Source organism: Elgaria multicarinata, chromosome 10, assembly GCF_023053635.1.
Source record: "Elgaria multicarinata webbii isolate HBS135686 ecotype San Diego chromosome 10, rElgMul1.1.pri, whole genome shotgun sequence".
Lineage (NCBI taxonomy): Eukaryota > Metazoa > Chordata > Lepidosauria > Squamata > Anguidae > Elgaria > Elgaria multicarinata.
This window is the reverse complement of record NC_086180.1, coordinates 61,081,474-61,108,279: the sequence shown is the minus strand read 5'-3', so window position 1 is coordinate 61,108,279 and position 26,806 is coordinate 61,081,474. Positions and strand designations below refer to the sequence as shown.

The window sequence follows — 26,806 nt, the reverse complement described above, 5'->3', positions numbered from 1 at the left end:
TAATGTGTACCCCAACTTTTCGATTTAACTAATTTTATTTAAACTATATTTCAATGTACCCCATTCTACATTTATATGCCAAAAAGGACTCTGCATCATATAAAAAAAGACAACTAACTTGTGCTTTGTACAACTAAATGAGTTACATTTTAGCTTTATGTCACCATATTGTCATTTATGAATAAGGTAAAAAATTAGGGCTCTCCCCTGGGAATTAGCCCTGTTGAACAATGTGGAACATGAGTCTACATGAATACGATTATGCTGCAGAGAGCAATCCTAAATGGGGTGGCAGATTGCTCACCATTTCCCAAGCCCAGCCAGATCATGCCAGCCAGGGCAAGGGAGGGGAGATTTGCCAGGCTTTACAGCCCAGTAGAACGTGGTTATTTGGAATCCCTCCCCGTCCCATCAAACCAATGGAGGGGAACTTAGCTACACCATCTCCAGGCTGCCTTAGCTGAGGGCCTGATCCTGGGGTCTTTGAAGCCAGTGGGTCAAAGGCTGCCTCCACCCTGCCCCCAGAACATCTTATTTCAAGGCCTAGGAATATGCAATTTTTTATATTTATTCAATATTTTTTAATTTAAAAACTACACGACACTTGTTTTTAGATGCATTCACATCTCAGTGCAGTCTAATAAAAATGAATTTCTACAGTTGAGGCCAAATTTCAGGAGAACCATTATTTTAAGTTTGCAACAGGTTAAACCTGTGCTGGTTTACTGTGCTGTGAGCTCTTTCAGGAAATATCTTATTAGAAGCTCAGTTTATTAAGTAGACTAAAAAGGTGGGCTATAAAATATGTTGGTAAATGAGTGAACTGACATGGTTATTGGATAGCATTTATACATTTATTTCACCGGAAAAGCAGCAGGGATGAAGTACTATTTTTCTCATCCCCTACCCTGAAATGTTTTTGCTAAGAACACACATTCTGCAGTCTGTCACTCGCCATCCCATCCTCCACCACTCCATACCATAAATGCCACTTTCTGTTGACTCTGAGGTTGCCTCCAGATGACAAGTACTATGACGACAAACAGTACTGAAAGAGCTGCAAGGAGACAGATACTCCAAAGTTCCAGATTGGCAAGGAAATGAATTCCGTAGGTGGTCAGAATGCTTAAGCCACAAACCAGCAAAGCTAAGTGGAGGTCATCAAAGGAAAGAGACAGAATGTGTCAATATTTCAAGATTTCATTTGTTTGTGTAATATACAAACAGTTTAGCAATAATGACGTTTTCAAAAAAGGTTTTAAGAAATCTCAAAAAGGTTTTAAGAAACTTTTTTCTAAGTTAAAGTGCCAGAAGAAAATTACATTTGAAGACACTCCAATACTACCCCCAGACACAATGCACAAGCCCCCCTTTCCCTCCCTCAGTTCTCCACACTTGACATTTAGGACGATGACAGTATGTGAATTGATCTTCTGTTTTGTTTAAACACAATCCGCTTATTAGTTGAAATTTCGAAGATGTCCAAGTATTCAGACAGGTTTTTACTTACCCAACAGACTCACAAGAAAGCTAACTATGGTAGCAGACTGTTCTGTTGGCAAACTTGATGGATTAATCAGTGTTTGTAGGCTAAAACCATGCCCTGGTATCATACTAATTTGAGATTCACTTGTACATTCTGTTTCTGGTCCATCAAGAGCCTCTTTTTCTGCTGAGTATTTTGGTTGCTCATAGTTTAAACTGGGTTGGTACCTGCATGAACACATACAAAGGTGAAGTTTGAGCATATAATACCAATTCTGGCCCGCTTGCATTGGCTGCCTATACGTTTCCGAGCCCAATTCAAGGTGCTGGTTTTAACCTATAAAGCCCTACATGCCTTGGGACTGCAATACCTGATGGAATGCCTCTCCCGACTTGAACCTACCCGTACACTGTGCTCAACATCTAAGGTCCTTTTCCAAGTGCCTACTCCAAGAGAAGCTCAGAGGATGGCAACAAGGGAGAGGCCCGACCGTGGAATGATCTCCCTGATGAGGCTCGCCTGGCACCAACATTGTTATCTTTTCAGCGCTAGGTCAAGACTTTTCTCTTCTCCCAGCATTTTAACAGCGTTTTAACAGCACTTAACAACGTTAAGTTTTTAATGGACCCCAGAACTGTTGTTTTTAAATGGATATTGTTGTTTTTATGTTTCTAATGGTTTTTAAATTTTGTATACTTTTTAATGTTTACCATTTTTAACTGTTGTAAACCACCCAGAGAGCTTCGGCTATGGGGTGGTATATAAATGTAATAAATAAATAAATAAATAAATATAAATAAATATTTAGATAAAACGAGGCTCAAAGAAAAGGAAAATCTAAATACATCCCAGAATACATTCTCTTTTACAAAACTTATCAGAGTCTTTCTATCAAAGACTCTGAAGAGATCTGTAAACTTTTTTGTGAACCACCCAGAGAGCTTCGGCTATTGGGTGTTATAGAAATGAAATAAATAAATGAATAAATAATAAACAACCCCCATATTTTGTGTGGCATTCCTTTACCATTTGTTTAGCTATGGCATTTAATCCAGATCATACAGCCACTGACCCAGATGCAAATGTTTTTCTCATGCAGAATCTGTATTTAAATGGTATTTTGTATGTTTACACATCTTTGTAGCAGAAACAATGGAGAGAGAGGGGGGAGGGAGGGAGGGAGGGAGGGAGGGAGGGAGGGAGGGAGAGAGAGAGAGAGAGAGAGAACTGTCCTACAAATTATTTATTAACTTGAAACTGCAACTCACCTAAGAATGAGAACACAAGCTGCTACCAGCGAGTACGCAAGAAGTGTACCAATAGACATCATGTCTACTAAGGCTTTTAGGTCAAAGAGAAAAGCCATTAGAGCTATAACAAACATAATTTGTATTAAAATGTTGTATGTATTAAACAAAACATATATATTTGCTACCACCATATCCAAAAACCTTTAATGTTTGCCCCTATAGTATTAAAGATGCTTATACAATTCAAGGCGAATCATCTTATAAATTATGAAAATGAAATATATTTTACGGCAATAACGAACTGTCTATATTACAGAAGCATTTTATAACACTTTGGGGATAAATAATCCATTCAGGGGAACTTTAACAAATTAATTCCCCTCTGAAATTTGGTGACATCAATGTTTACATATTTGTTTTCAATGGTTGATTTAAAACATGAGAAAAGAATATATAACACAGCATGACAAATACCATACATTTAAATGCATGCATAAATGTAATGGGAAAAATCCACCGTGGATAACTCCTGTTCAGTCAATGGGAGTCAAGCGCTTTATTTTGGCTCAAATCTCATTCATTTTGACAAGGTCTGGAGTGTTCTTGGTACATTGTTCCCATATCAAATCTTGCTCCTTTTCCACACATAGCTCATGCAAAGAATTAAGAATGTTGAGTTCTCAAGCAGTCATAAAATCAATCCCTCTTTAAACAGTGTTAAAACTGAGCCATGTATTGGAGGTTATGAGTTGTGCAAAGCATAGGGGAAATGTATTGTGAATACTACATGAAATTCAGTACTATTGTCTTCTGTATATATAATGTTGGTGCCATGCAAACCAAGGTTTGCAAGTAAGAAGCCATCCTCTCCCAAAGATATTTTGCCTCCCTTCCTCACATTATTCACAGTTTGGACATATGTATCAATGCAAACTATTGAGGCAAACCAGGTTCTGTGTTAACCATGGTTCGCAATCATAGTATCATCTGTGGTTTACAAGGAACCATGTGCAACCATGGTTAACATCAGGGAGAGGCAAAGGAGAAGAATTGCTCAGAGAGGGGAAGGGACATACACATTCTAAAAGTTGGCATCTGGTTACAAGCCATGGTTTTGAGGGACACAGAGTTATGTCTGTACAGGGTTAATTTCATATGGGTAACCTGCTATCAGGGTAAGTGTATCATCTACATTTTAAAAGTTAACATTATTTAGCCTTCATATATTTATATCAATATGGATAATCAAAGTCTAGCTCTAAAATATCTGGTACTTGAAATCTTATGTTTTAGAGATATATCATTGTAAAGCACATGAAGTCATAGAAAACTACAAACAAGATTAGAGTAACTGCAGAAATCCCTCAGTTTTTAGAAAATAGTTCTTCTCTAGTTCTGTCATTCCAAAACCTTTTATCTGTCTTTTTTCAAATTTTAGTCATCATAATGTTGTGTGATGAAATATAATCAGCACTTACATAATGGCTGCCAAATTCTGAACTGGTAAAATATCGATGTTTAAATCTTAACACTGTTTAAAACTGAGAGACTATCCATGCTGAACTTTTAAATAACTATGCCATATTTGGGTGGGTGTGCACACACACCATTCATGCCACATTCATTTTGCAATTGCTGAATATACCTTAAGCAGAATATTAACTTCAGAGGTTTATTTAGGAAAAGCTTACATAAATATTGCACAATGAATATTGCACAAAAAAGGAGAATTCAATGGCCCAATTGAAAAGCAGCGGAGTTTTACCGAAGGTATTCACTTACTCTTCCTTCTTTAAACATGCACAAAACAGTATCATTGGTCACATTCTTCCACCACCACCACCACAATTCAGAAGTGATACGGCTTCTGATTAGTCAGCATTTTCGTTCCCAATTTACATGCACAAAAAGTTAGCAAGCAGACCCATCTTATCACAGGATTATGCATGTGAAAACAGGGTTCTGGCCCCAGTTAAGTGAGACCTGAGTTTACAGAGCTTACCGGAGATGAGCCCTGCTGTCAATGTGGCAGCAACTGGAGACTGCCTCTTGCTCACTTTGGCAAGAAATCTAAAGAGTAAACCATCTCGTGCCATGGCAAACAGAATGCGGGGCAAAGGGAACATAGAGCCCAGAAGACTAGAACAAAAAAATTTAGTTGTTCAAGTGCTACAGTAACAATATTACATGCCAATGCTAACCCAAAACACAGACATGGGGAGAAAGGGAATTTTATCTGTAAAGTGCACTTGTGGCAGAAGAATTCTATAACCAAAAATAGGGTCTGTGAGAATCAAAAGGTTTACTACTTTCACTCAAAATATTCATGTTTTATGATTTGAAACAATGCCATAACTGCCTGTCAGTATCTATCTTCTATGCCTGACCATGGATGAAGGTGTTCATTTTCCTTACAATAAATCTGCTTACAGCCTCACCTGCCACAGCCCCCGATGATAAAGTAGCAACAACTGGAGTCTTCGTTTTGGGGTTGATTTGAGCTAGACATTTGAAAAGCAACCCATCCTCCGCCATAGCATAGATTACACGTGGCATTGGGAAAATGGATCCAAGGAGACTGGATAAAAAGCAAAAGAACATGCAACATGGCCAACACAAATTCATGCAATGTATTAGGGAAAAGAGAAACAATGCTAATCAAAAGACTGTGATACTAGAAACATAATTGACTTAGGGGGAGGGAAGAGACACTGTACAGTTAAGATACAAGTTTCTTGAGCCTTCACTTAATTTTTATGTTATGTAAAAATACCACATGAATGTGCAGCCCTTATGGTCCAGTTCAGACATTTTCTGCCTCAGGGAGAGTCTTTGCATGGATGAAAGAGCAGCTACACCCCCATCTCATTCACTGCATGAATCACATTACATTTGACACAGACACTGACTAGGTTCAGACGACACAATAACCAAAAGTAGGTTAAATAGTCAATGGTTGGTTATTGTGTCATCTGTCGGGACTTTTTCACACCATAGTTGATTATTCGGCCGAAATAACCAATGCAAATAACCAACACTGTGCAGAGTTAATTATTTGAACAACCATTGGTTATCGTGTCATCTGTCAGGCACTGCTGAATATTTCGTCGCACAGTTTGTTATTTTCAGCAACTACAGAGTTCCCTGACAAGAGCGATCAAAGCATCGGCTGCTGCTCTAGTCCAGCCGGCAGAACTTGCAATGGCTGGTGGGATATCAGTGGGAGGACTGAGGAGGGAGCGAGAGGGCGGGGGATGTGTCAATTAAATACGCCACTGACTAACAGTCAACTCGACACTGGCCTTAATCCACACCACGGTTGATTATAATAATGTCGTGTGGTAAGTACCCCTCGATAACCAAACACGGAGTTGACTATTAACCCACGATTGACTACTGTGTTGTCCAAACGCAGCCACTGAGATTTTTTTTGGGGGGGGGGGATGTTATCATAAAATTCTAGGGCCTTTGTATTTCTGGTGCCCTCATAATAAAAGTCATTTGGCATCATTTATTATATTCTTTATAAGGGATCTATCCGATGCCAATTATTAAATAATCATTAATTGTATTTTGCCTGTCTAACCAAGATTATCTTGTGACAGATAGAGGAATCAGATTGAACCAGCTTTAGGGTTCCAAAAAAAGAAGAAAAAAGAAAAGAAAACATATTAACTTTGTAAATTGTAAAGATGATGTATGATACATGACTCAGTGATTTAAATAAATTAGACGGGAAGTATATCTATTTAATTCTCTGAAATTTAATGTTATAATTTTTAGTCACATTTGCTAATGTGTTTTCACCCCTTTTATTTATGATGATTTTGCTGTCCATAATGGTTAGAATAAAATGTTCTTAACTGATAAAAGTAATAACTTGTGTCTTAACTGTAGTTATTCCACCATAGTGTACAAGTAGGATACACCTAGCAGCATTTCCACTGCAATTAAGCGTTACCACACCTTGTAAGATTGCATCAGGCAGCAGAATTAAAAACAGACAATATCATCCTGTAGTTAGCAAATCCTCAGCAAAAAAAGACAATAACCAATTATATAATGCACTTCTTTCTTCCTTTTAAGAGAAGTCTTCGCCAGATCTGTGCTGCAAGGATCCATCATATACTGAATCAGACCACTCCTCCATCAAGCAAAATACAGTTTATCCCAATTGGAAAGATTGGAGGCATAGATCCTTCCCAGACCTGCTCTCTGAAATCCTTACATGCTTGGGCTTGAACATGGGATTTTCTGCATACAAAAAATAGGCTCCATCACTGAGCTATGGCTACTCTCCCTTGGTTGCTCTTATTTAATTTTATTAAGAGGTAAAGTAGAACAATATGTTTTAGAACTGAGATGTCTGTAGAATTTGGAAAGAAATATGAAAACTACTTCAAAGTCCCTCACTAAAGCTTCCTAAACAGCCTTGATGTGTGATCAGGGGAGGGGTTTGCTGGTTTGCTTTGTGATACAATAATGCTGTATTTGTTGTGTCAATTCGTATTACTTCACTAATTACTCTCCTAGCTACATGCATATATCAGAGTGCAATATTTTGAATCTTGGAAAATGCGTTACTGCTCCCAGTTATGTGGAGTATGGTTGTGCAACCCTCCTAAAACATTCTATGTACTTCTATATTATATATTTATTTTTTATTTCTGATTGTAAGGTCCCTACAGTGCCTTTTTGTAAGTGGAAGGAAAAACTATTTTTTAGATTATGTTTTCCCCTCCTACCCTGTGATAATAGACACACCTATCCATATAATTTTAAAAGAGATTAGCAGCCCCACATCCAACATGGGGTGGGCGGGGATGAAATATCAGAACTTAATATGGCTATGAGATAAATCTGCAATCCTATACACATTTACCTGGGAATAAGTCCCATTGAGTAGACATGTATAGGATTGCAGTGCAAGTTACAAAGCACTCTTTAAATAGCCCAGGAGCGATTCTGACCCATTGTAGATGTAACATTCATGATCTCCTACAAATAGCTAAGCCATAAAGATTATGGTCTCTGGTTGTGTACACTCGCTTCTTCATCATAGCGTAGTATTACATCTGCATCAACACTAACCAGGATTTGCAAATCCATTTCAACCCAAAGTTTCAATTTCTGGTTAAAAGGGCAAACCTGACTAGCATGGATGCAGATGCACTATAACATCATGGTTCTAGCAAACCAAGAGAGGGAGGGGGGATTCACGTGGGAGTGGAGAAGGGAGAGCCCAAAAGCCACAGCAGGTCCTTATCTCTTAACTATGATTCAGAGATTAGGAATGCTATGATTTGCATTAGATGAAAAAATGGCCAACTTCTTCAGAATGCTAAACAGATCACTGACAATGCCAATTTTAAATGGCACATAAACATGGTCAACGTTATTAGCAAACAAGCGTATGCAAATGTTAGGAAGTCAATGCAACAATGCTAGTTTTAAATACTACACGTCTTGATCTCTGAAAATTGCTTAAACCAGCACTTGCACTTAAACCACATTTATTTCAAACTGAGTAGGACAGGGAGGTTGGTATTGATAGTCTTTAACCTCAGGAAATCACCTAAAATGGTAGCACAACCAGCTTAAGTGATTTCAAAAATCCTAGTCAGATGCATCTTCCCTAAAGCATACTTATTTTAAAATATGCAAATATTTTCATAGGCTTCAGCTAGTGGATTTTGAGAAATTTTAGTGCAAGATCCTTCAATGTTAGATTTTTCTTGTTTCTATACCAAAATTCTGTGAACATACACATTTCCCCCCAAAATGTTTGTGTGTGCTTTAATTAAGACTGGAAAAGGAACTTGCGGGTGTTGCTGTTATGCACACACCTGCATATATTTTTATATTATTCATTCTACACAAACCTAGACAATATTTGACAGACTGTGATGCTCAATAACTGGCAAAGACAGAAAGAGACAAACAGTGGAGCCAATATAGTTTTTCTCTCAGGCTGCTTCCAAACAGAGGGCTCCTAGCACTACCAATCAAAATATATTGAGCAGCTATTCTGTCTTTTCCTCCTTAACAGATTTTTTTTTTCTAAAAAGAAGAAAGATGGGGAAAGCAGTGGGAGAATACGTGAAGGTTACAAGATGAGGTTGGCATCATCTGGACTCTCTGTAAAATTACATGAATGAGGCAGGGTGATTGCATGATAAAAGCCTCACCTAGAAACACCCTCTCACTAAGAATAATATACACAAATGAAAAAATTGGGTTGTATCCAATGTTAGTCTAACTTAAGTCCCAGTCATTTTAATGGGTCTACTCTAAGTAGGAGTAACATTCGATACAACCCTTAGAGCTGAGCAGGATTTGAGCGACAACTAGTTATATTATTCGTAACATCTCTGTACAGAAAACCTAAGGAATCAACACCTTTAAGTAAACTGGTAACCTCACTGAGATCATTTCCTGACAATTACTTAGTGTCCATTATTTTACCTTGTTGATAAAGCACACAGAGATCCCACTGCTACAACATATTTCGCTGGGCCCCATCCAACATACTCGAATGCTACTGGAAGAGGACTTTTCTCATCTAGTAAGTAGTATGGCATCATAAGAGTTAAAGCAGCTGAAACCCCAAAATAAGCCAGAAAACAGACAAGTAAGGAAGTTACAATTCCAATAGGAATGGCTTTCTGGGGATTCTTGACTTCTTCCCCTATGGAGAAAAACAAAATTAAAATGTTTATTCTCAGTATGCATATCAGATGAAAGATAAGAGATAGAAAGATCCAGATGAGCAAACTCATCAGTGAGATCGACAGAAAGTAACACTACCTCCAGTCTAGCAGGTGTGCTTAAAAATACAAAAGCTATCAGATAGGATTAAATTCTTGGCCTAAACTGGGTTTTGTGAGGTTTAGAAAATTTCTTTCTAGTTGTAAAGATTAGAAATTTATACTTGGCAAAAAATAATGTTAAATTATGGCAATTTATATGACTAATAGCACAATCCCATGCATGTCTGGCTTTTAAAAAGAAGTTTTTGTCATATTTGCTTCTGTTAGTTATCTGAAATTGAATTTTATTATGACTGGCTTGTTTTAACAGTGTTTAAATTCAAGGTGTGTTTATAATTTGATACTGAATCAACCGATACTCAGCATAATGAAACATGTGTTAGACTTTGGTTCCTTGATATGAGGGAGAAACATGTTGGTAGAACAATGTTAGTGAAGATCTCTCTGCTAGCAGTGGAACAGAGCTGCCAAAGGAGAAATATTAAGGAGGTAATGTTTACTGATAAGCTGAAATCAGTATAAAGGATGAGATGAAACAGTCTATGATTTTTATTAATGTGGATTGATTGGCTGTTGAATTCAAGTGTTGATCCCTGTTCTTCCATTGAGGTTTAATCTGTTCCTGATTGGTTCTGGCTCAGCTTATAAGTCATATTGTAGCATACTCTTATTTGTGACTGAAGCTAGTGTTTTATACGGAACCGTTTCACATTTTAAAATCTGTTTATATATGTATATGTTTAAACAATTTTAGAATTTTTAAAAATTGTAAATCTATTTTAAAAAATTATAAACGGGATGCACTACTACTGGTTGTTTGTTTTGTTAACTTGATACTGTTTACCGTTTTATATTGTCAGCTGCCTTGGGAAGATCACATTCTTGAAAGGCAGTAAAGAAATATATGAAATAAACGAAATATAAAGCATGTGCTCCACTACTGAGATATGAGCTTTCCCCAATATGTATATGATTAGGTTATCAGAGTGCAGTAGTTATACACATTGCCCTGTTTGCATGCAACAAATAACACATATTTAACAAACTGTGGGTTGTTTGGGAGTATGTGGAAGTGAGTGAGCATGCTGGCTCCCAACCACTTGCATGCTTCCACTTCGCTAAAAACAACAACCAGAGGTGCCTCAGCTACAAATTATCTATGATGTGCAAACCCGGAACTCTGGTTTGAGGGAGAAACAACCCAGAGTTTTAAGCCCCAAGAACAAACTGGGTTGTTCAGCAAAGCAAAAGTAGGTGAATGGGCCGGGGCCAGCCTGTTTGCTTGCATGTGCCACCAAGCAACACATGATTAACAAACCATGGGTGGTTCATTGCATGCAAATTAGGTCACTAGCTCTAATACATACAAATCACAACTTCCAACTGAGTAATTTTTTTAAAAAAACAACAACATACCAGTTGTTGCGATGCAGTCAAATCCTATGAAAGCATAAAAGCAGGTTGCAGCGCCAGCTAGAGTTCCAGTAAAGCCATATGGCATAAAACCACCAAGTCCAAATTCACTTGTCACATTCTCAGAAGATGATACGTTTCTAAAAGACACAATTTGAAAGATTACAAGGACTTTAGATGTTTTTTACTAAATACGACTGCCCAGGCAACACGAAAGAAATTTCCAATATTATTTTATAAGGAGGGGGTAGGGGAGGAATCTATGAACCTCCAGATGTTGTTAGACTCCTATCAATCCCAGCCATCATCAGGAGTGATGGTACTTGCAACTTGTTTCCCACCACTTCTCCTCTATATAGACATGGATCTTAAAACCCACACCATGTGAATGGCAGTCACTTCAACAATGATTAAATACATAACAATGCCACTTGAGAGTCACATATTAAACTACCCGAAAGGCAAATTTTCACATTGCATTTCGTTATTTGATTTTTTTTACCATTCTTTCTGAAGTGTTAGCACTACTTCCAAGAGCATTTAATGTGTCAACTCCTGTCACTGCTTTCTTCACTCTCAATTTGCCAAGAAACTATTAGTTTTACATCAAAATAACAATAAAATAAGGACAAATCTCATAACATGGTTCATAGTTTAATTGTGCTTCAAAGTCTCCATTCTATGCAGAGCCATTGGGAGCGTTCACATGTAATGCTAAACTATATTTTTTTAGCATGACATACATGAGCAGAAAGGACCCCTTCCAAAGCACTGTATGTACATACTCTCCCCAACCAGAATTCAGTTTCACTTTAGCGGATTCCTGCTTTGTCATTATGTGCAAACCAAGAATTGTACATTGTGAAACATGCCAGAAAAACAACCTGCGGTTTGTTGCTGGCTTGTTTAGTAATTAACTAAACAAGTCAGAAATCTGCAAAAGTGAAACTGAATTCTGTTTTATTCTATGTGGGAGGAGGAGGGAGGGAGGACTACGCAAACACAGCATTTTGCACAGGCTCCTTCTTATTCATGCACTAAGTGGTAAACCATGGTTTACTTGTTACGTGTAAACACTTCCAGGAAGAGGCTAAAAGAGAGAAACAAAAAAAAGGTATTACTGTATTTGTACTGTGTAGTTTATAAGATATCCTTCTGTAATTTTCCAGTTACTAACGTCGCCTTTCACAAAACCAGAAGTCATAACGAAGAGAAGGACCAAGATGTTAACAGCAGTGAAGACTTTATTCACCCATGCAGATTCTTTTACTCCAAATGATAACAGACCTATAAAAACAGGATAGGAGTAGCATCATAATTAAGATCTACTTGTTCACATATCTAATATTATGTTTTCTGTTGCTTTGAAATGTTTTTTCATTGTTTCCACAAAAGGCTGGTTCACATTCCCACTAAGGCGGAAATTATGTACACACAATCAGATTCATGGGCAACATGTACACTTATGCACCTGCCACGACATGCACAACGCAAATCTGCTTTGGGCATACATACATAGTGTCAGGCTCCTGTGATACTTACAGATAACTTTTGAGATAGAACAGGGGTGGATAGCTTCAGGGGCCAAGGGGGGCGTTTTCACCACCATGGAATTCCCCCATGGGGATATAGCTACTAAAAAAAAATACTGTTTTGCTGCCAACATTCAGTGGCAAACTGCTACAAGCACACAACAAGGCTCACATTTAGCTTTGGAACAAGCTAAATGTGAGCCTTTTAGCACTCCATAGGACTACAGCTGCCATTTAAAAAAAACATGGGGGAAGCAGGGAGGGGTTTCCACCTGGTGGGGGTGAGGTAGAACAAAAGAGGAATTCATATGGATGCGATTGTCAACTGAAGTAGGCACTACATTGTACATGCAGTTGTGGACATGGAGGTCTGAATCACTATGGGCATGTCTTAACCAGCCATTTGTCCCGGGATCATCCCAGGATCATCCCTGTGCATCCAAATGACACACAAGGTATCCCGGGAGCAGGCAGGGACGATCCATCCATTTTCCTGGGATAATCCTTAGGTGTAGAAAGGACTTATGTATGTAAGATTGCTGGATTGGTGAATGTGTACATCAGACCTATCTTAACAAAAAAAGTATCAAACTCTATAGTCAGCATCCCATGCTTATAATAATCTAACATTAAACATGCCCTGTTTTACTGAGAATAAAAGCCATACATTTATAAATGATACTAAAAACAAAGTTATCCACCTAACTTTTAATGAATCAGAATAATCCATGGGTTTAAATAAATAATTTTCAAATAAATGTTTCATCTTAAATTGACTCTACTGGATTAGGAATTTCATTGTATTTTCCTAAATCAGATTTTATCCTTGTACAACCCAAAGCCAGTATATACACAAACATGACCACAACTAGTGGAAGAAATTATAGCATTAGAATTACGAGGGTATGCACACACGTAGTTCAATATCCATTGGAAACTGCTAAAATATCCCAATTGCAGTTTGACTATATTGTTCTGGAAGCCTATTTAAGATAACGTTAGAATCCAATGCTGCCACTATGCTAGCGGGAACAACCGCTAGTGCAATGGGAAACTAATTCTTCCTAATGAAACCAGAAACTAGCTGAAACAACCATTTCTTGAATGAGACAAGTCAGTGGAGCTTTAGAAGGGAGCTCCGCTGACCTTTCCCACTCCAGAAGTGCCTTCAGTGCAAGAGAAGAGCCTTCAGTGTGGTGGCCCCCTTCTTATGGAACTCTCTGCCACTGGAAGTCTGATAACATTATTGTTCCAAGAAGCTTTGCTGGAATGTTCAATCTGTTCCTTTTACTTTTAAAACGTAATTTTTAATGATGTTTTTATTCTTTTATTCCATTTGTTCATTGCTCCAAAATCCTTGGAAAGAGAGTGGTATATAAATATTGTAAATAAATAAATAAATAAATAAATAAATAAATAAATAAATAAATAAATGTAGTTCCAGCTAGTTTTCTGGGTTGCAATAGCAAGTGCTAGCTTCTTGTTGCCCTTGTGGCCATCCCCGCTAGCAAAATGACTTTAAGGATGGCAATTTGCCAGCATTTGATACTGCCCAGAGTACAAAAATCAGAGCCAGATTTTTTTTGGTCTACAAGTTAATAAGATTCCTAAGACTGCAGATATACAGCATTTGGCATAAGGAAGTATATACTGTGGATTCATCCACTTAACAAAATCACACTGAAAATAATAAAAACAAATGTTTTTTTAAAAATTTACCTGCTAGGAGCAATATAAGACAGACTGCAAAAAAATCTGGATACTCTGCTAGACCAGAATAATTCATTCTGAAGTAGGTTCTGAAAAAATAACCAATTTGTTTCCCAAGAAGTTCATCAAAGGTGCCACTCCATGCTCTTGCTACACTTGATGTACCTTAATAAAATGGAAATGCAAATTTCAGTGATATCATTAATATTCTAGAAGACAAAATCTACCTATATTTACAAGTCATTATTAAATCTTTCAAAGTTGCTGAGTCCTATACTTGTAGAATCACATTTTAAAAACTTTAGCTATCTGGACCCTTGATAATTTCAGCCTTTATTCATTCTGGAAATAGTTTTATTAGTGTACGAACATCTGCTTCAATCTCAACTTTCTTGGCAACCCCTCAATTGAAGCAAAAATCTAGTGCACCCTAAAAATATCTGGCTATAGTGGTGGTACAGATCCAGCTTGAGAAGTCACAACGACTGATGCTATAAATAGTTAATTTATTTAATATTTACAGTAAATAACTGAGTGCAACTTCAGGTGGGATATCCCAATGGATATAGCCATATGGAGGAAGCAATGCCTGCCTAACCCATCAACCGGGTTCAGACAACATGATAACCAATGGTGGTTTAAATAGTCGACGGTTGGTTATTTAACCCACCATGGTTTATTGTGTTGTGTGAAGGGAATTTTTTAACCAACGGTTAGTTATTTGACCAAAATAACCAATGCAAATAACCAATGCTGTGAAGAGCTGGCTGTTTGAACCACCACTGGTTATTGTGTTGTGTGGAGGGCACCGTTGGTTATTTCCTCAGCCACCGTTGGTTATTTCATCAGCCACAGAGTTGCAAAGCAAGAGCAGTCGAAGCTGTGGCTGCCGCTCTAGTCCAGCTGGCCGGACAGATTTTCAGCAGTAATGGCTGATAGGATACTAGTGGGAGGACTGAGGGGAATTAAAGAGTGGGGGATGAGTGAGTCAACTCAGTGTGGAACTTAAAAAATCAACTCAACGCTGATCCTAATCCACACCACAGTTGATTATTATCATGTTGTGGAGTACCCCATAGATAAACAACTGTCAAGTTGATTATTACCCCACCGTTGACTATTGTGTTGTCTGAACGTATGTTCCCAGTTACAGCTGTTGCTTCCTGGCAATGATTCATGTGAGTGCAGTGACTGAAAATGTGTCTCTGTGCTCATGTGAATAACTGCTGAGACTCTGCAGCTGTAACTGGGGAAATAGAAAAATTCATTTCTTCCTCCATAAAGTTACATTCCCAGGACTACATAGGCTTCTTTGTGTGGAGGGACTGTCAAGCATCTGAAAAGGTCTCAAGCATGATAGCATTTTTAGAATTTCATTTCTAAGAAGGTCTTTTGATTTTGTGCCAGGCTAACAGAATGGTTTCAAAGATTCGTTAGTGTTACACTTCACATGCCTCAATGGTAAGATACATCCTCTTGTAATTACATCTTCAAATGTAAGAGAAAATACAGCACCACATGACAGGAGGTACAAAATAATTCTTCTAGAATGTATTCACTATGCTGGATGTTAGCCAGGACATCAAAGTCTTAGTCCTCTTTGCTTTGTCATTGTAAGCAATCTGGGTCTTTAGTTTTATACGGCTCCCAGGGTGCACAGCTGTATCAACAGACATGTACATGTGGCCTGTTCACCCAAAGTCCAGTAAGCATCTGGGGGCTCAATCTCGCATCCCAACCATCTCTCTCTCTCTCCTTCTGAGATATTTCAAGAAGCAGAGGAGGGAGAAATTAATGACAGTGTTGATGTAATGCTGCCACTCTCTTAATCGTGGTTAAGAGATCATTAGTGGCTATAACACTCCCACACTTCCCTCTTCCAGCACCAATTCCCTTCACTCCTCACTTTGCCTTAAACATGTCGTATTTCACAATTATTTTATTTTGGGGGGGAAATAGCTTTACAAGCATTTTAGCATTACTTAAAAGATCAATTAAAATAAACTTGTGACAAAATGGTGCCCACCAGAAAGGTTACACTGAATGTGTGTTGAGCTATGACATATTCACCTGCCCTGCAGGTTACTTCTCATCTCAAAACTATGCCTCTTTTTAAAAAGACAGAAGAGTACCACTAATGGCATCTATGCTTGTAGAGACTGTGGCCTAATCTACACCAAGCAGGATACTGCACTATGAAAGCGGTATGAAAGTGGTATATAAAAGGCAGGAGCCACACTACTGCTTTATAGCAGTATTGAAGTCCACTGACAACTGTTGGGGTTCCCACTGACACATACCATGTATCGCTTTCATATCGCTATATCCTGCTTTGTGTGGCTCCTGCCTTTTATATACCACTTTCATAGTGCAATATCCTGCTTGGTGTAGATTAGGCCTATGTTAACATTCCATCCTTACTGAAGAGAAAGTTGATTATTCAGCAGTAAAAAAAGAAAATGGAAGGAGCAATGGGAAGTTTACAAATTGATAACCACATCACCATCACTAAAATGTAGATAAATGAGCCATGGCAATTAAATTCCTTGCCTTGATTCTGGAACCAGCCTCAGTAACGGCAGGTTAGTTTGACTAAAGTGTATTCTATTTCACTGCAGGGAAAATATAGCATAGGAAACAACCCACAGAGACCTGCAATCTTCATTTTACTGCTACATACCATGATATTAGTAGAAGCATCTAGTAATACCATGTAACACTTTTAAAATATGCAATATGTGAATAGATATAAATGAAAAGAAACAGCATCTTCTACAATCTGCTTTATTCAAGAAGATAGTTATACTCACTGTTTTTTCATTCTCATTTTTGCCTGAAAAACCAAGTCATTATGTAGTTGAGTGGTATATTTCATTTATTCATATACACCCGTGTTCCTCAACTTGGTGCCCTCCAAACATTTTCAAAAACAACTCCCAGCATATCTGACGCGTGCCCATGTTGTCTGGGGTGATTGGGAATTAATCCACAACATCTGGAGGGCTCCAGGCTGTGGAAGGCTTATATACACCAGCAAGATTATTCATAGGACTATTCAAACTGTTGAGTTCATTTAGTTTCAGTAATTACTACAGGGCTCCAAGACCCTATACCTGAGCTTGAAGAATCTTTTACTTAGCTATAAGTCTTTCAATATTCCAATCCATAGCAAGTCTATCCCCCATTCTCATATTGCTAGCTGCTGGATCATTGCCAGTTACCACAGAAAGGCCAGATATGTTTACAGCATGTCCAGAAGTGCACTCAGTCTCTCTCTCTCTCACACACACACACACACACACAGAGAGAGAGAGAGAGAGAGAGAGAGAGAGAGAGAGATGGATTGTTCAAAGTACTGAACAATAGTCAGGGGACAAAGCCAAGCAGACTGCAGCTGGCATTTTCCTAACACCCCCCAAGGTCTTTCAAACTTACCTATGACATAGGACAAAATGAGATTCCAGCCAGTAATAAAAGCCCAGAGTTCGCCAACAGTTACATAAGTATACAGATAGGCAGAGCCAGTCTTTGGAACACGAGCACCAAATTCTGCATAACAAAGGCCTGCCATCACAGAAGCTAAGGCAGCTATGAGAAAAGAAACGACAATACTAGGTCCAGAATCTGCTTTTGCAACTTCTCCAGCAAGGACATAAACGCCAGCACCAAGGGTGCTTCCTACTCCTAGGGCAATAAGGTCCACAGTGGATAAACAGCGGCATAATTTGGATTCTTCAAGGCTGTCTGAAGTTACAATTTTTCTCCGCAAAATGCACCGGGCAAACGATAAGGCTGGTCCGCAGGTTATCATTTTGGATGATGAAGCCTGAAATATGAGAGAGATTACTACAATACCTATAAAGCATTTTGTGATCTCCAATTTTATCATAGCATTTAAGGGAAATTACACCCCTTTCATCACCAGCACCTTAAAAGTTGTTCAAAATAAAGGGATTAATCTGACTTTCTAGGAGGCTGAAAACATGCCATTTGGCAGCTACCTGTTGATTTTATGAAGTTTCAAGTACTAGGTGAGCGCTAACATGCTGGAACTTCACTCAGGGCAGTTTCTCACATTATATTTTGCTTAAATCTCAATCTTCTCATAGGTAAGAAAATACTGAGATTCCTATAAAAACAACTCTTTCCAGAATATGCATCTATGGCTACCCATATAAAAGCCATAAAGAGGAAAATGGTTCCAAAATTGTCTGTGCCTATAAATAAAGACTAAGGATGAAGGGTATGTCAACAATGCAAACAAATACACCAACAGAGACATTCAGAATAACTGTAAAAAGCAAGAAGCATTTATGTCCCCTCAGGCCAAGATGCTTCAAAACAAAACAGATTACAGTGAAATCCTACACATGTCTACTCAGAAGTAAGCCACACTGAGTTCAGTGGGATTTACTCCCAGGTAATTGAGTATACAAATTCAATCTTAATGTTTGTAACATCATTAGCAGAAGCTAAGGCAACCATGTTCAACCATAGCCATATGTAAGAGGAACAACCAGCAAAACACCCTGCTCCTTTCCATACATTATAAGACCATGAGAAAACATCCCATAATACCCAACATTGGCCTGTTGCCTTCATATCAGAATCATGGAGACCTTTTAGATATTTTTTCTATGGTATTCATAGAATATACTCTCTTTTTTTTTTTTACTGTTCCCCAAGAATCCTTTTTAAGAACTTTCAGATGTTGGGATATTTTTAAGCAAAATGTAAAAGTTACATTATAAACTGAAATTAAAAGGATATTTTGCTACCACATCAGAGCTCCCTTTTCTCTTGCAATAAAATTTGTCTCACCAGCCGATACACATCTATTCCTGCCTCTGCTAAAGCATCTTATTAAAGTTCCTATTGCAGTCTGCATCACCTAAACCAAAACTTTATCCCCTAACTCCAGGGAAACAATTAATATCCCATAATCTACACAACCTTCATCATTCTAATCCATTAGCAGGGTTGCTCTCTCTCATAATGCTGCTGCTGTTACTTTCCTCTTGTCCCATGCAGAGTATCCCGAAGTACTTCCTGCAGACCCCCACAAACTCATATCTGCTCAAGAAGGTTCCCTAACCCTGAGGATGGATCACGGGCCCTTATTAGATAGTGCATGTAACAACAAACTCACCCCCTCACCTTACCATTCTCTTATCTTTTTAAAAAGTCTTTAGAAGCTAAGCAATATGCTCATGGCATCTTCCAGCCTTGGCCTCCAGAGCAGCTGGATAAGGAAAGTGAGCCAGCCTCAAAGGCTATTAGACAGGCTCCATGATTTGCCAACAACATTTACAAGGTTGTTTGTAAATTTTTACTTCTGCTACAATTGCTGAGCCCCATTAAGTAACATAATAAAATTCTAGCACTGCAATCCTAAACCTGTTTACTCAGAAGTAAATCCCACTGACTTACTCCTAGGAAGTGTGCACAGGATTACAGTCGTAATCTACTGAAATATAATTTGCAAAATATTGAAAATAACTTAACAGACACTTCATATAACAGCTGTGTCCTTCAATAACTTAATTACAGCATAATCCAATTAGTTTATTTCTTGTAATTTGGACTTTCAGCATTAAATTGTCCTTCTTAGATAAATTGTCTTCCACTTGAACACATATATTATTTTCTATGTTCTACCGAAGTAATATTACAATATATATACATTAGGTTTTATGTTTTTAAGCTACAGAGAGGGAAATATCCTTAGAAAGGTAGAGCTGTTAAGAGTTTTGGACATTCCAGATGTTGTTCTATTTTGTTTTTTCTCCTTTTAAGTATTCATCATAACTTTTATGTTTAAATGTCCATTTCCATCAGCGACCCTCTTTAGTGAACACTTTCCAGGTTACTAAATTATTACTACATTTTCCAAAACCACATAAACATGAAATTGCTGAAGTACAATTCATCAAGAGATTCAGCTCAATTTCCTGTGGTTTGAATAACTACATAAGGACAAAGGTTGTGTTGTTTTTCTCTTTAATCACACTACATACATTTATCATCTCACTGTTTCAATGATGTCTATATTATCACCCAACAATCTTTTGTGGATGACAACAGATAAGGCAATTCTTAATGTCTGTAGTTTCTGAATTTCAATTCCTTCTGACAACTCAGTGTACATCTCTCCCCTCCCCTCCCCCCCACATGTGTGCAAACGCGTGCCAATCTGAGGTTAACATTTCATGTCTCTGATTAAGTAGAGAGTGTCCATGAAATCTTATGCCAGAATAAATGTTAGCTTTTAAAGATGCCATAGGATTCTTTGTTATTTATAGAAAACTCAGATTTAGCATGCACTATTCAAAATTTACGTAGTATGGAATTCATTTTAACAATCTACTTCAATACCAACTTATTTTCAATCCAACATTTACTCACCCAACGAACAGTATTCAGGTTATGCACTTCTGTTTCTTTTAGGTGCAGAAAGAAACTGGCTCAGGAGAATTTTACTTGAATATCTGCCTTAAAAAGTGGAAGGAGTAGGTGCTGTGAAGCTGCTTGCTCTGAGGGGGTGGAGGAAAGGCAGCTGCAGGTGATTGGATGGCACTGTGCTTACCCACCTATTTGCCAAACCAAAAAAGAAAAAAAAGTTTTGCTATTCATACAAGTCATTCCCATTATATACACAAAGTGCAGTCACCCTGGCTTGTTTTCCTATTTAAACAGCAAACCAGACGTAGGTTGAATATAGGTCCACAAAGCTAGTTTAGTGATTGTGCATAGTTAATAACAATGAAAGCTTTGATCAGTTTAATTGGAATATTAATTAAAGCAGCCTCCTTTAACCTGGCGCCCTTGAGATGTGTTGGACTACAACCCCTATCTGGAGGGCCCCAAATTGGGGAAGGCTGAACTAAAGCTATACACCCCAGTCCAACTCAAAGTTGCTTGTTAAAAAGTGGTTTATACATGACCAGTTGTGCCAGAGCATGGGGCTATATATCCCACTGAAAGCAATGCTGTGGTGACAGCCCATATCCACACCCAAACCAATGCATGTGCAGAAGCCTACTTCCATATACAGATCATGTCAGGATGGGGCATGCCCCATTCAATAATTGAGGGTAGCAAGTTCTAATCAAAGAGAACGGGAATTTTGGAAAACAACAGGATTAAACCTCCCCTAATGTCCTGATCCATAACAAGGCCCTGCATGCTCACATGTGATTAAAAAAAAGTGCAGTTGGCTTCACACTATTTAATGTATCATGTAGTTCTACCCTTATAAGAAAAGCTGACATTAGCTCCCAGTGCTGAATCTAGGGCCTAATCTACACCAAGCAGGATATTGCACTATGAAAGCGGTATATAAAAGGCAGGAGCCACACTACTGCTTTATAGCGTTATTGAAGTGAACTAACAACTGATGTGGCCCATTGACACATACCATCTACCGCTTTCAGACCGCTTTCAAAGTGCTATATCTTGCTTGGTGTGGCTCCTGCCTTTTATATACCGCTTTCATAGTGCAATATCCTGCTTGGTGTAGATTTATTTATTTATTATTTAAAACATTTGTATCCCGCCCTATATCATTAAGATCTCAGGGCAGCGTACAGATAAAAGCATACAGTATAAAACAATAAATATGAACAGTTAAAAACAAATTAAACCATGAACTAAGTTAAAACAATATATAATTTAAAAACAGTAAAACAGTTAAAACAATATGCCATCTCAGTGAATTTAACCATCAATTTAACAAATTGAGCAGGGGGTTGGACTTGATGGCCTTATAGGCCCCTTCCAACTCTACTATTCTATGATTCTATAAAAAGCCATGTTTTTACTTGGCATCAAAATGAAATCAATGATGGAGCCAGTCGGACCTCCAAGGGGAGGGCATTCCACAGTCAGGGTGCCACAACAGAGAAAGCCCTCTCTCTTGTCCCATCATAGCGTATATGTTGTGTTGGTGAGATGCGGAGAAGGGCTCCTCCAACAGATCTCAAGTCTCGGGCAGACATATATAAGGAGAGGTGCTCCCTCAAGTATCAAGGTCCCAAGCCGCTTAGGGCTTTAAACGTCATTACCAACACCTTGAATTCCGACCGGAAGCGTATAGGCAGCCAGTGCAGTTCCTTTAAGACCGGTGTTATGTGGTCTCTGTAAGAGGTATCCGCCAGCAGTCTAGCTGCTGCATTTTGCACTAGCTGCAACTTCCGTGTCATCTTCAAGGGCAGCCCCACGTAGAGTGCATTGCAGTAGTCTAATCGGGAAGTTACCAGTGCATGCACTAATGTGGCTAGGTTGTCCCTGTCCAGGAAAGGCCATAGCTGGCGGATCAGCCGAAGCTGACCCCAAGTACTCCGTGCCACGGAGTCCACCTGGGCCTCCAGTGGCAATGATGGATCTAGAGTACTCCCAAGCTACGTACCTGCCCCTTCAGAGGGAGCGCCACCTCATCCAGAACAGGTTGCTTACCCAATTCCCTGACTTGGAAACCACCAATCCACAGAGCTTCCGTCTTATCAGGATTCAGGTTCAGTTTATTGGCCTTCATCCAGCCCATTACAGCCTCCAGGCACTAGGTTTCTGAAGGGCCTTGGGCAAGGCACCCTCAATGGGTTCTCTCCCTCAGTGACTCTACTTTCTCACCACCATTGTCTCCAGCTGTTATTGATCTTCATGTTCCTTTCTCATCATTGCTAGCACGTGCTTGCTTGACTGGCAGTGGCATCCATTCCTATTCCTTCTCACCACCACTATGGTCTAGACAGAGCAACCAGGCGGTAATGGGGAAGAGGAGAAATGAGTCTAGGGATCTATGGTCAAGGGGCCTATGCTGGGGTGAGGGCCCTCGGCAGATGTCCAACCTTGACACCAGCCCTGCTAGCTCCCAACAGTGTGATCAACATAGCTGCAATAGGTATGTACATGACTTTTTTTTTGTCATGGCTCTTACGGATACCTATTGGATAGTACCCACAATGAGGAACAGTCCTCTCCCCACTATATCCAGGGGAGTTTTCAAACCATTTAAAAACATTTGTGGTGTTTTTAAGGATGCATTTGAAGTGAAGAGATGCATGATTATCCACTCATTTACACACATCCCTTTAAAAACACAACAGTGCAATGCTACCATTCCCTCTGATTAATGCCAAACCAACAACCCCCACCCCACTCTGCATCAAGCCCCCCCCCCCAGAACTCATGCTGGGTTAGAGCTAGCACCATAGCAGATTCAAGTCTATAGATTTAATCATTCTCATTATGCTTCTTGTATACACAGTGAGGCTTCAAATTTAGCTTCCTTGTTGATGGCCTCTCACTGATCAGCAAAAGCCTTTTTATGTAAATAGCCATTTGCCTACTGGTTTTTCTCTCTCTCTGCTGATCTGGGTTTTAATATGCATTTCTAATTTATCTTTTTTATAAGCTTTCCCCCTCAGTTTTCTTGGATGCCTATTTTGGGGTTCTTCTTTATAATGAATGGTTTTGTTGTGGGAACAGAGTGGTAGAAACCTTAATGCATCTGGTTTTTGTATATAAGTTTTACTGATATGAGTGAAACAGATTACCTACACCTATTTTATTTATTTATGTACCCAAGAAGGACCTTTAAAAGACATTTGGCTTTTTTTATTGGCTGATAGCAAAATAGTAGCTGAAATTTGTTTTCTGCTGCAAAGGCTTGTAAGGGAATTTTGTTGATTTAAGGGTGAAACCTGAGGCTCAGGTGGCCTCGGTGACACAGAGTGCCTTCTAGCAACTTCGGTTGGTGGCCCAGCTACGCCCCTATCTGGACAGGGATAACCTGGCATCAGTTATCTATGCTCCGGTAACCTCCAAGTTAGATTACTGCAATGCACTCTATGGGGGGCTGCCATTGAAGATGGTTCAGAAGCTGCAGCTTGTGCAAAATGCAGCAGCCAGGTTAATAACAAGTACCAAGAGGTTTGAACATGTAAGACCTACTCTGGCCCACTTGCATTGGCTGTCTGTATGTTTCCGAGCCCGATTCAAGGTGCTGGTTTAACCTATAAAGCCTTACATGGCTAGAGACCACAATACCTGACGAAACGCCTCTCCCAACATGAACCTACCCATACACTTCACTCGACATCTAAGGTCTGCTCCAGGTGCCTATTCTGAGGGAAGCTCACAGGATGGCAACAAGAGAGAGGGCCTTCTCAGTGGTGGCCCCCCAATTATGGAATAATCCCCCAATGAGGCACACCTGGCACCAACATTGTTATCCTTTCGGCACCAGTTCAAGACTTTTCTCCCAGGCATTTAGCAGCATATGCTGAGTTTTTAATTGACCCCAGATCTCTATTTAGGTCTGCCTGAGAGCTCACATTTGTTTTAAATATATAGTCTTTGTCTGTTGTCTCTTTTTATGCTTTTATGGTTTTAAATTTTGTACATCGATTTTTAATGTTCAATGTTTTAATCTTTCTAAACTGCTCAAAGAGCTTCAGCTATGGGGTGGTATATAAATGTAATAAATAAATAAATAATTTTTAGAGAGGAATTGTAGGGCTGGGAATTATAGATAGGGCTTTTAAAAAATCTAAACATTCATAGGATTGGACCCTAAGTATAGTTTTCTTGTTTAAAATTTTATTCATTTTCACATTATAATTTTATATATGCATTTATATTTTTATGTTATTTTATGTATGAGGATGTTTGTCTTTGAAGTTCTGGTTGTTTGAGGAATGAGTCTGTGACTATAAAATAAAATCGAGCTGAACTGAATGACAGTCTCATCACATCTAGTTCTGTTCAACATTATCTCACATGTAACTCCACTTCTAACAAGCCAAGAACAAATGGAGTTGTATCCAATGTCAGTAGGCCCACTGAAGTGAATGGCGCCATGAGTAACTAATGTATTTCTCACATTTATATCCACCCTGCCTCCAAGGAGCTCATGGTAACTTAAGTGGGACTTATCCTCACAACCACTTTGTGAGGTAGATTAAGCTGAGAATCACAAGTGGCCCAAGTCACACAGGAAACAACAAGTAAGCAGGGATTTGAATCAAAGTATCTCTTTTCCGGCCAAACATTGTAATTCCTATACCGTATTGACTCGCAGAATTGGTATACAAGGTCACACGCCAACATCTCTTAGAAACTTTTAAGTCAATTATTTACTTTTGTGAGCTTATATCCATGTTGGCTCAAAGAAGGAAGACCTACTCTAGTCATCTATGAAGTGCAGCAGTGCCTGCACTAACCACAATGGTTTAAAAACACTAAAATGCTATATAGTCCAGCAGATAGGTGAACTAATTGTGACTTGGATGAAAAAAGCATGAAATTCAGCACACTTGTAGACCATACCATGTTGAATATTTTTGGCTATAGGGCCATCTCAGATTTGCCCTGTAAGAAAATTGGCAGCCATTTTCAAATCTGGCCACTTTTTGCTGTTACGATTTCTCAATTTTTGAAGAATCATGCCTATTTTAGGGTTTATGAGCCCTAATTTATTTGAATTATAACTTTAGAAGTGTACAAAAAGTCTAAAAGGAGTTAATAACAAAAACAAACAAAACTTTAGATTCTGTTATAGAATACAGACCTATGTTATTTTTAAAGCTAGGCATTGGGGGGGAAGTAACTAAAATAAGAACAGAATGATTGCTGTTTATTTCATGTAAATAGAATGTTGTCATTACCAGGCCTACCACACTAAATATTTTTTTCAATGTCAAATAAACTTGGATACTGTTGGAAACACACACACACACACACACACCAATTCTTATTAGTCAGTACAAAGTATGCCACAAAAACAAAGAGCAGTGCACTGTAGAGCAGCCTTGTGACCCTTGCAATGTCCTCTACGGTCTTTCTTGCAGCCACATCGTATAAGTTCCCTACAAGCTTGTGTAGCCTCTGGTAGGGTTCTCCAGCATATTTCCCCTCCGCCCCCATCCTTCTTCTTCCACCCCCAATCACTGGGCGAGGGAAGCTGTGGTTCTTGCAATCACAATTTGGGCCCAGCAGTGACCAGCCTGGTAGACAGTCCTTTTGATATGCTGAATGAACACATCCTGTGCAGGAGGTAGACCGTCAATTGCTCTGCCTTTCTGCATGAACAGCTGCTTCCTTGCATCATTAATGTGCTCTTTTCTGCTGGTATGGTCATACAGCAAAACTACAAATCCATCCCAATACATGATGGTAGCTAGCTAATACCCAAGGTCTGCTTGAACCTCTCTACCATGCAATCAGCCTAACTGCATTCAGACAGAGTTTGTGTTTTGATCGTCCGTAGAATTCCACAACACCTTTGGAACAATCTAGTCTCAATAATCCTTTCAAGCATTCATTTGAACACATGACACCACAAACTCTGTAAGGGGTCACATGTGCTGGCCCCACTTCCAATGCTCCAGTGCTCTATCAGAGTTTCCAGTTTGGAGGGGTGGAGTTCTAAATGCATTCACCTGAACATACTTAAAAATCTCCCTTCAGACCTACCTGCTGAATGTGCCAAGGTCAGGAGTAGAGGGGCTAGTTTTACCCAAATGTAAAAACAAAACAAAACCAGCCATTCTGGGGTTTTTTTTTGGGGGGGGGGGTGCTATTCAGATGACATGCTAAGCAATGGTTAGGCTGCCAACCCTTTTGCAGCAAATGGTTAGGGAGTAT

The 26,806-nt window shown here is 38.9% G+C and overlaps 1 protein-coding gene across 5 annotated transcripts in view; it reads right to left on the bottom strand.

Annotated features, from left to right (window-relative positions):
* The window catches only part of SLC7A2 (solute carrier family 7 member 2), a 56,540-nt gene that overhangs the window by 5,042 nt on the left and 24,692 nt on the right, over positions 1-26,806 (bottom strand). For 4 of the 5 annotated variants that reach the window (XM_063135954.1, XM_063135952.1, XM_063135951.1 and 1 more), the window contains 10 exons: positions 20,567-20,751; positions 17,597-17,987; positions 14,171-14,326; positions 12,041-12,206; positions 10,923-11,059; positions 9,202-9,424; positions 5,175-5,314; positions 2,755-2,857; positions 1,511-1,713; positions 981-1,147 (listed from right to left, as the gene is read on the bottom strand). In XM_063135954.1, coding sequence (XP_062992024.1) covers positions 981-1,147; positions 1,511-1,713; positions 2,755-2,857; positions 5,175-5,314; positions 9,202-9,424; positions 10,923-11,059; positions 12,041-12,206; positions 14,171-14,326; positions 17,597-17,972 — 1,671 coding nt within the window. In that variant the 5' untranslated portion in view covers positions 17,973-17,987; positions 20,567-20,751. Of the gene's footprint in view, positions 1-980; positions 1,148-1,510; positions 1,714-2,754; positions 2,858-4,738; positions 4,876-5,174; positions 5,315-9,201; positions 9,425-10,922; positions 11,060-12,040; positions 12,207-14,170; positions 14,327-17,596; positions 17,988-20,566; positions 20,752-26,806 lie in introns of all 5 variants that reach the window. The other variant, XM_063135955.1, reaches the window with a different exon arrangement.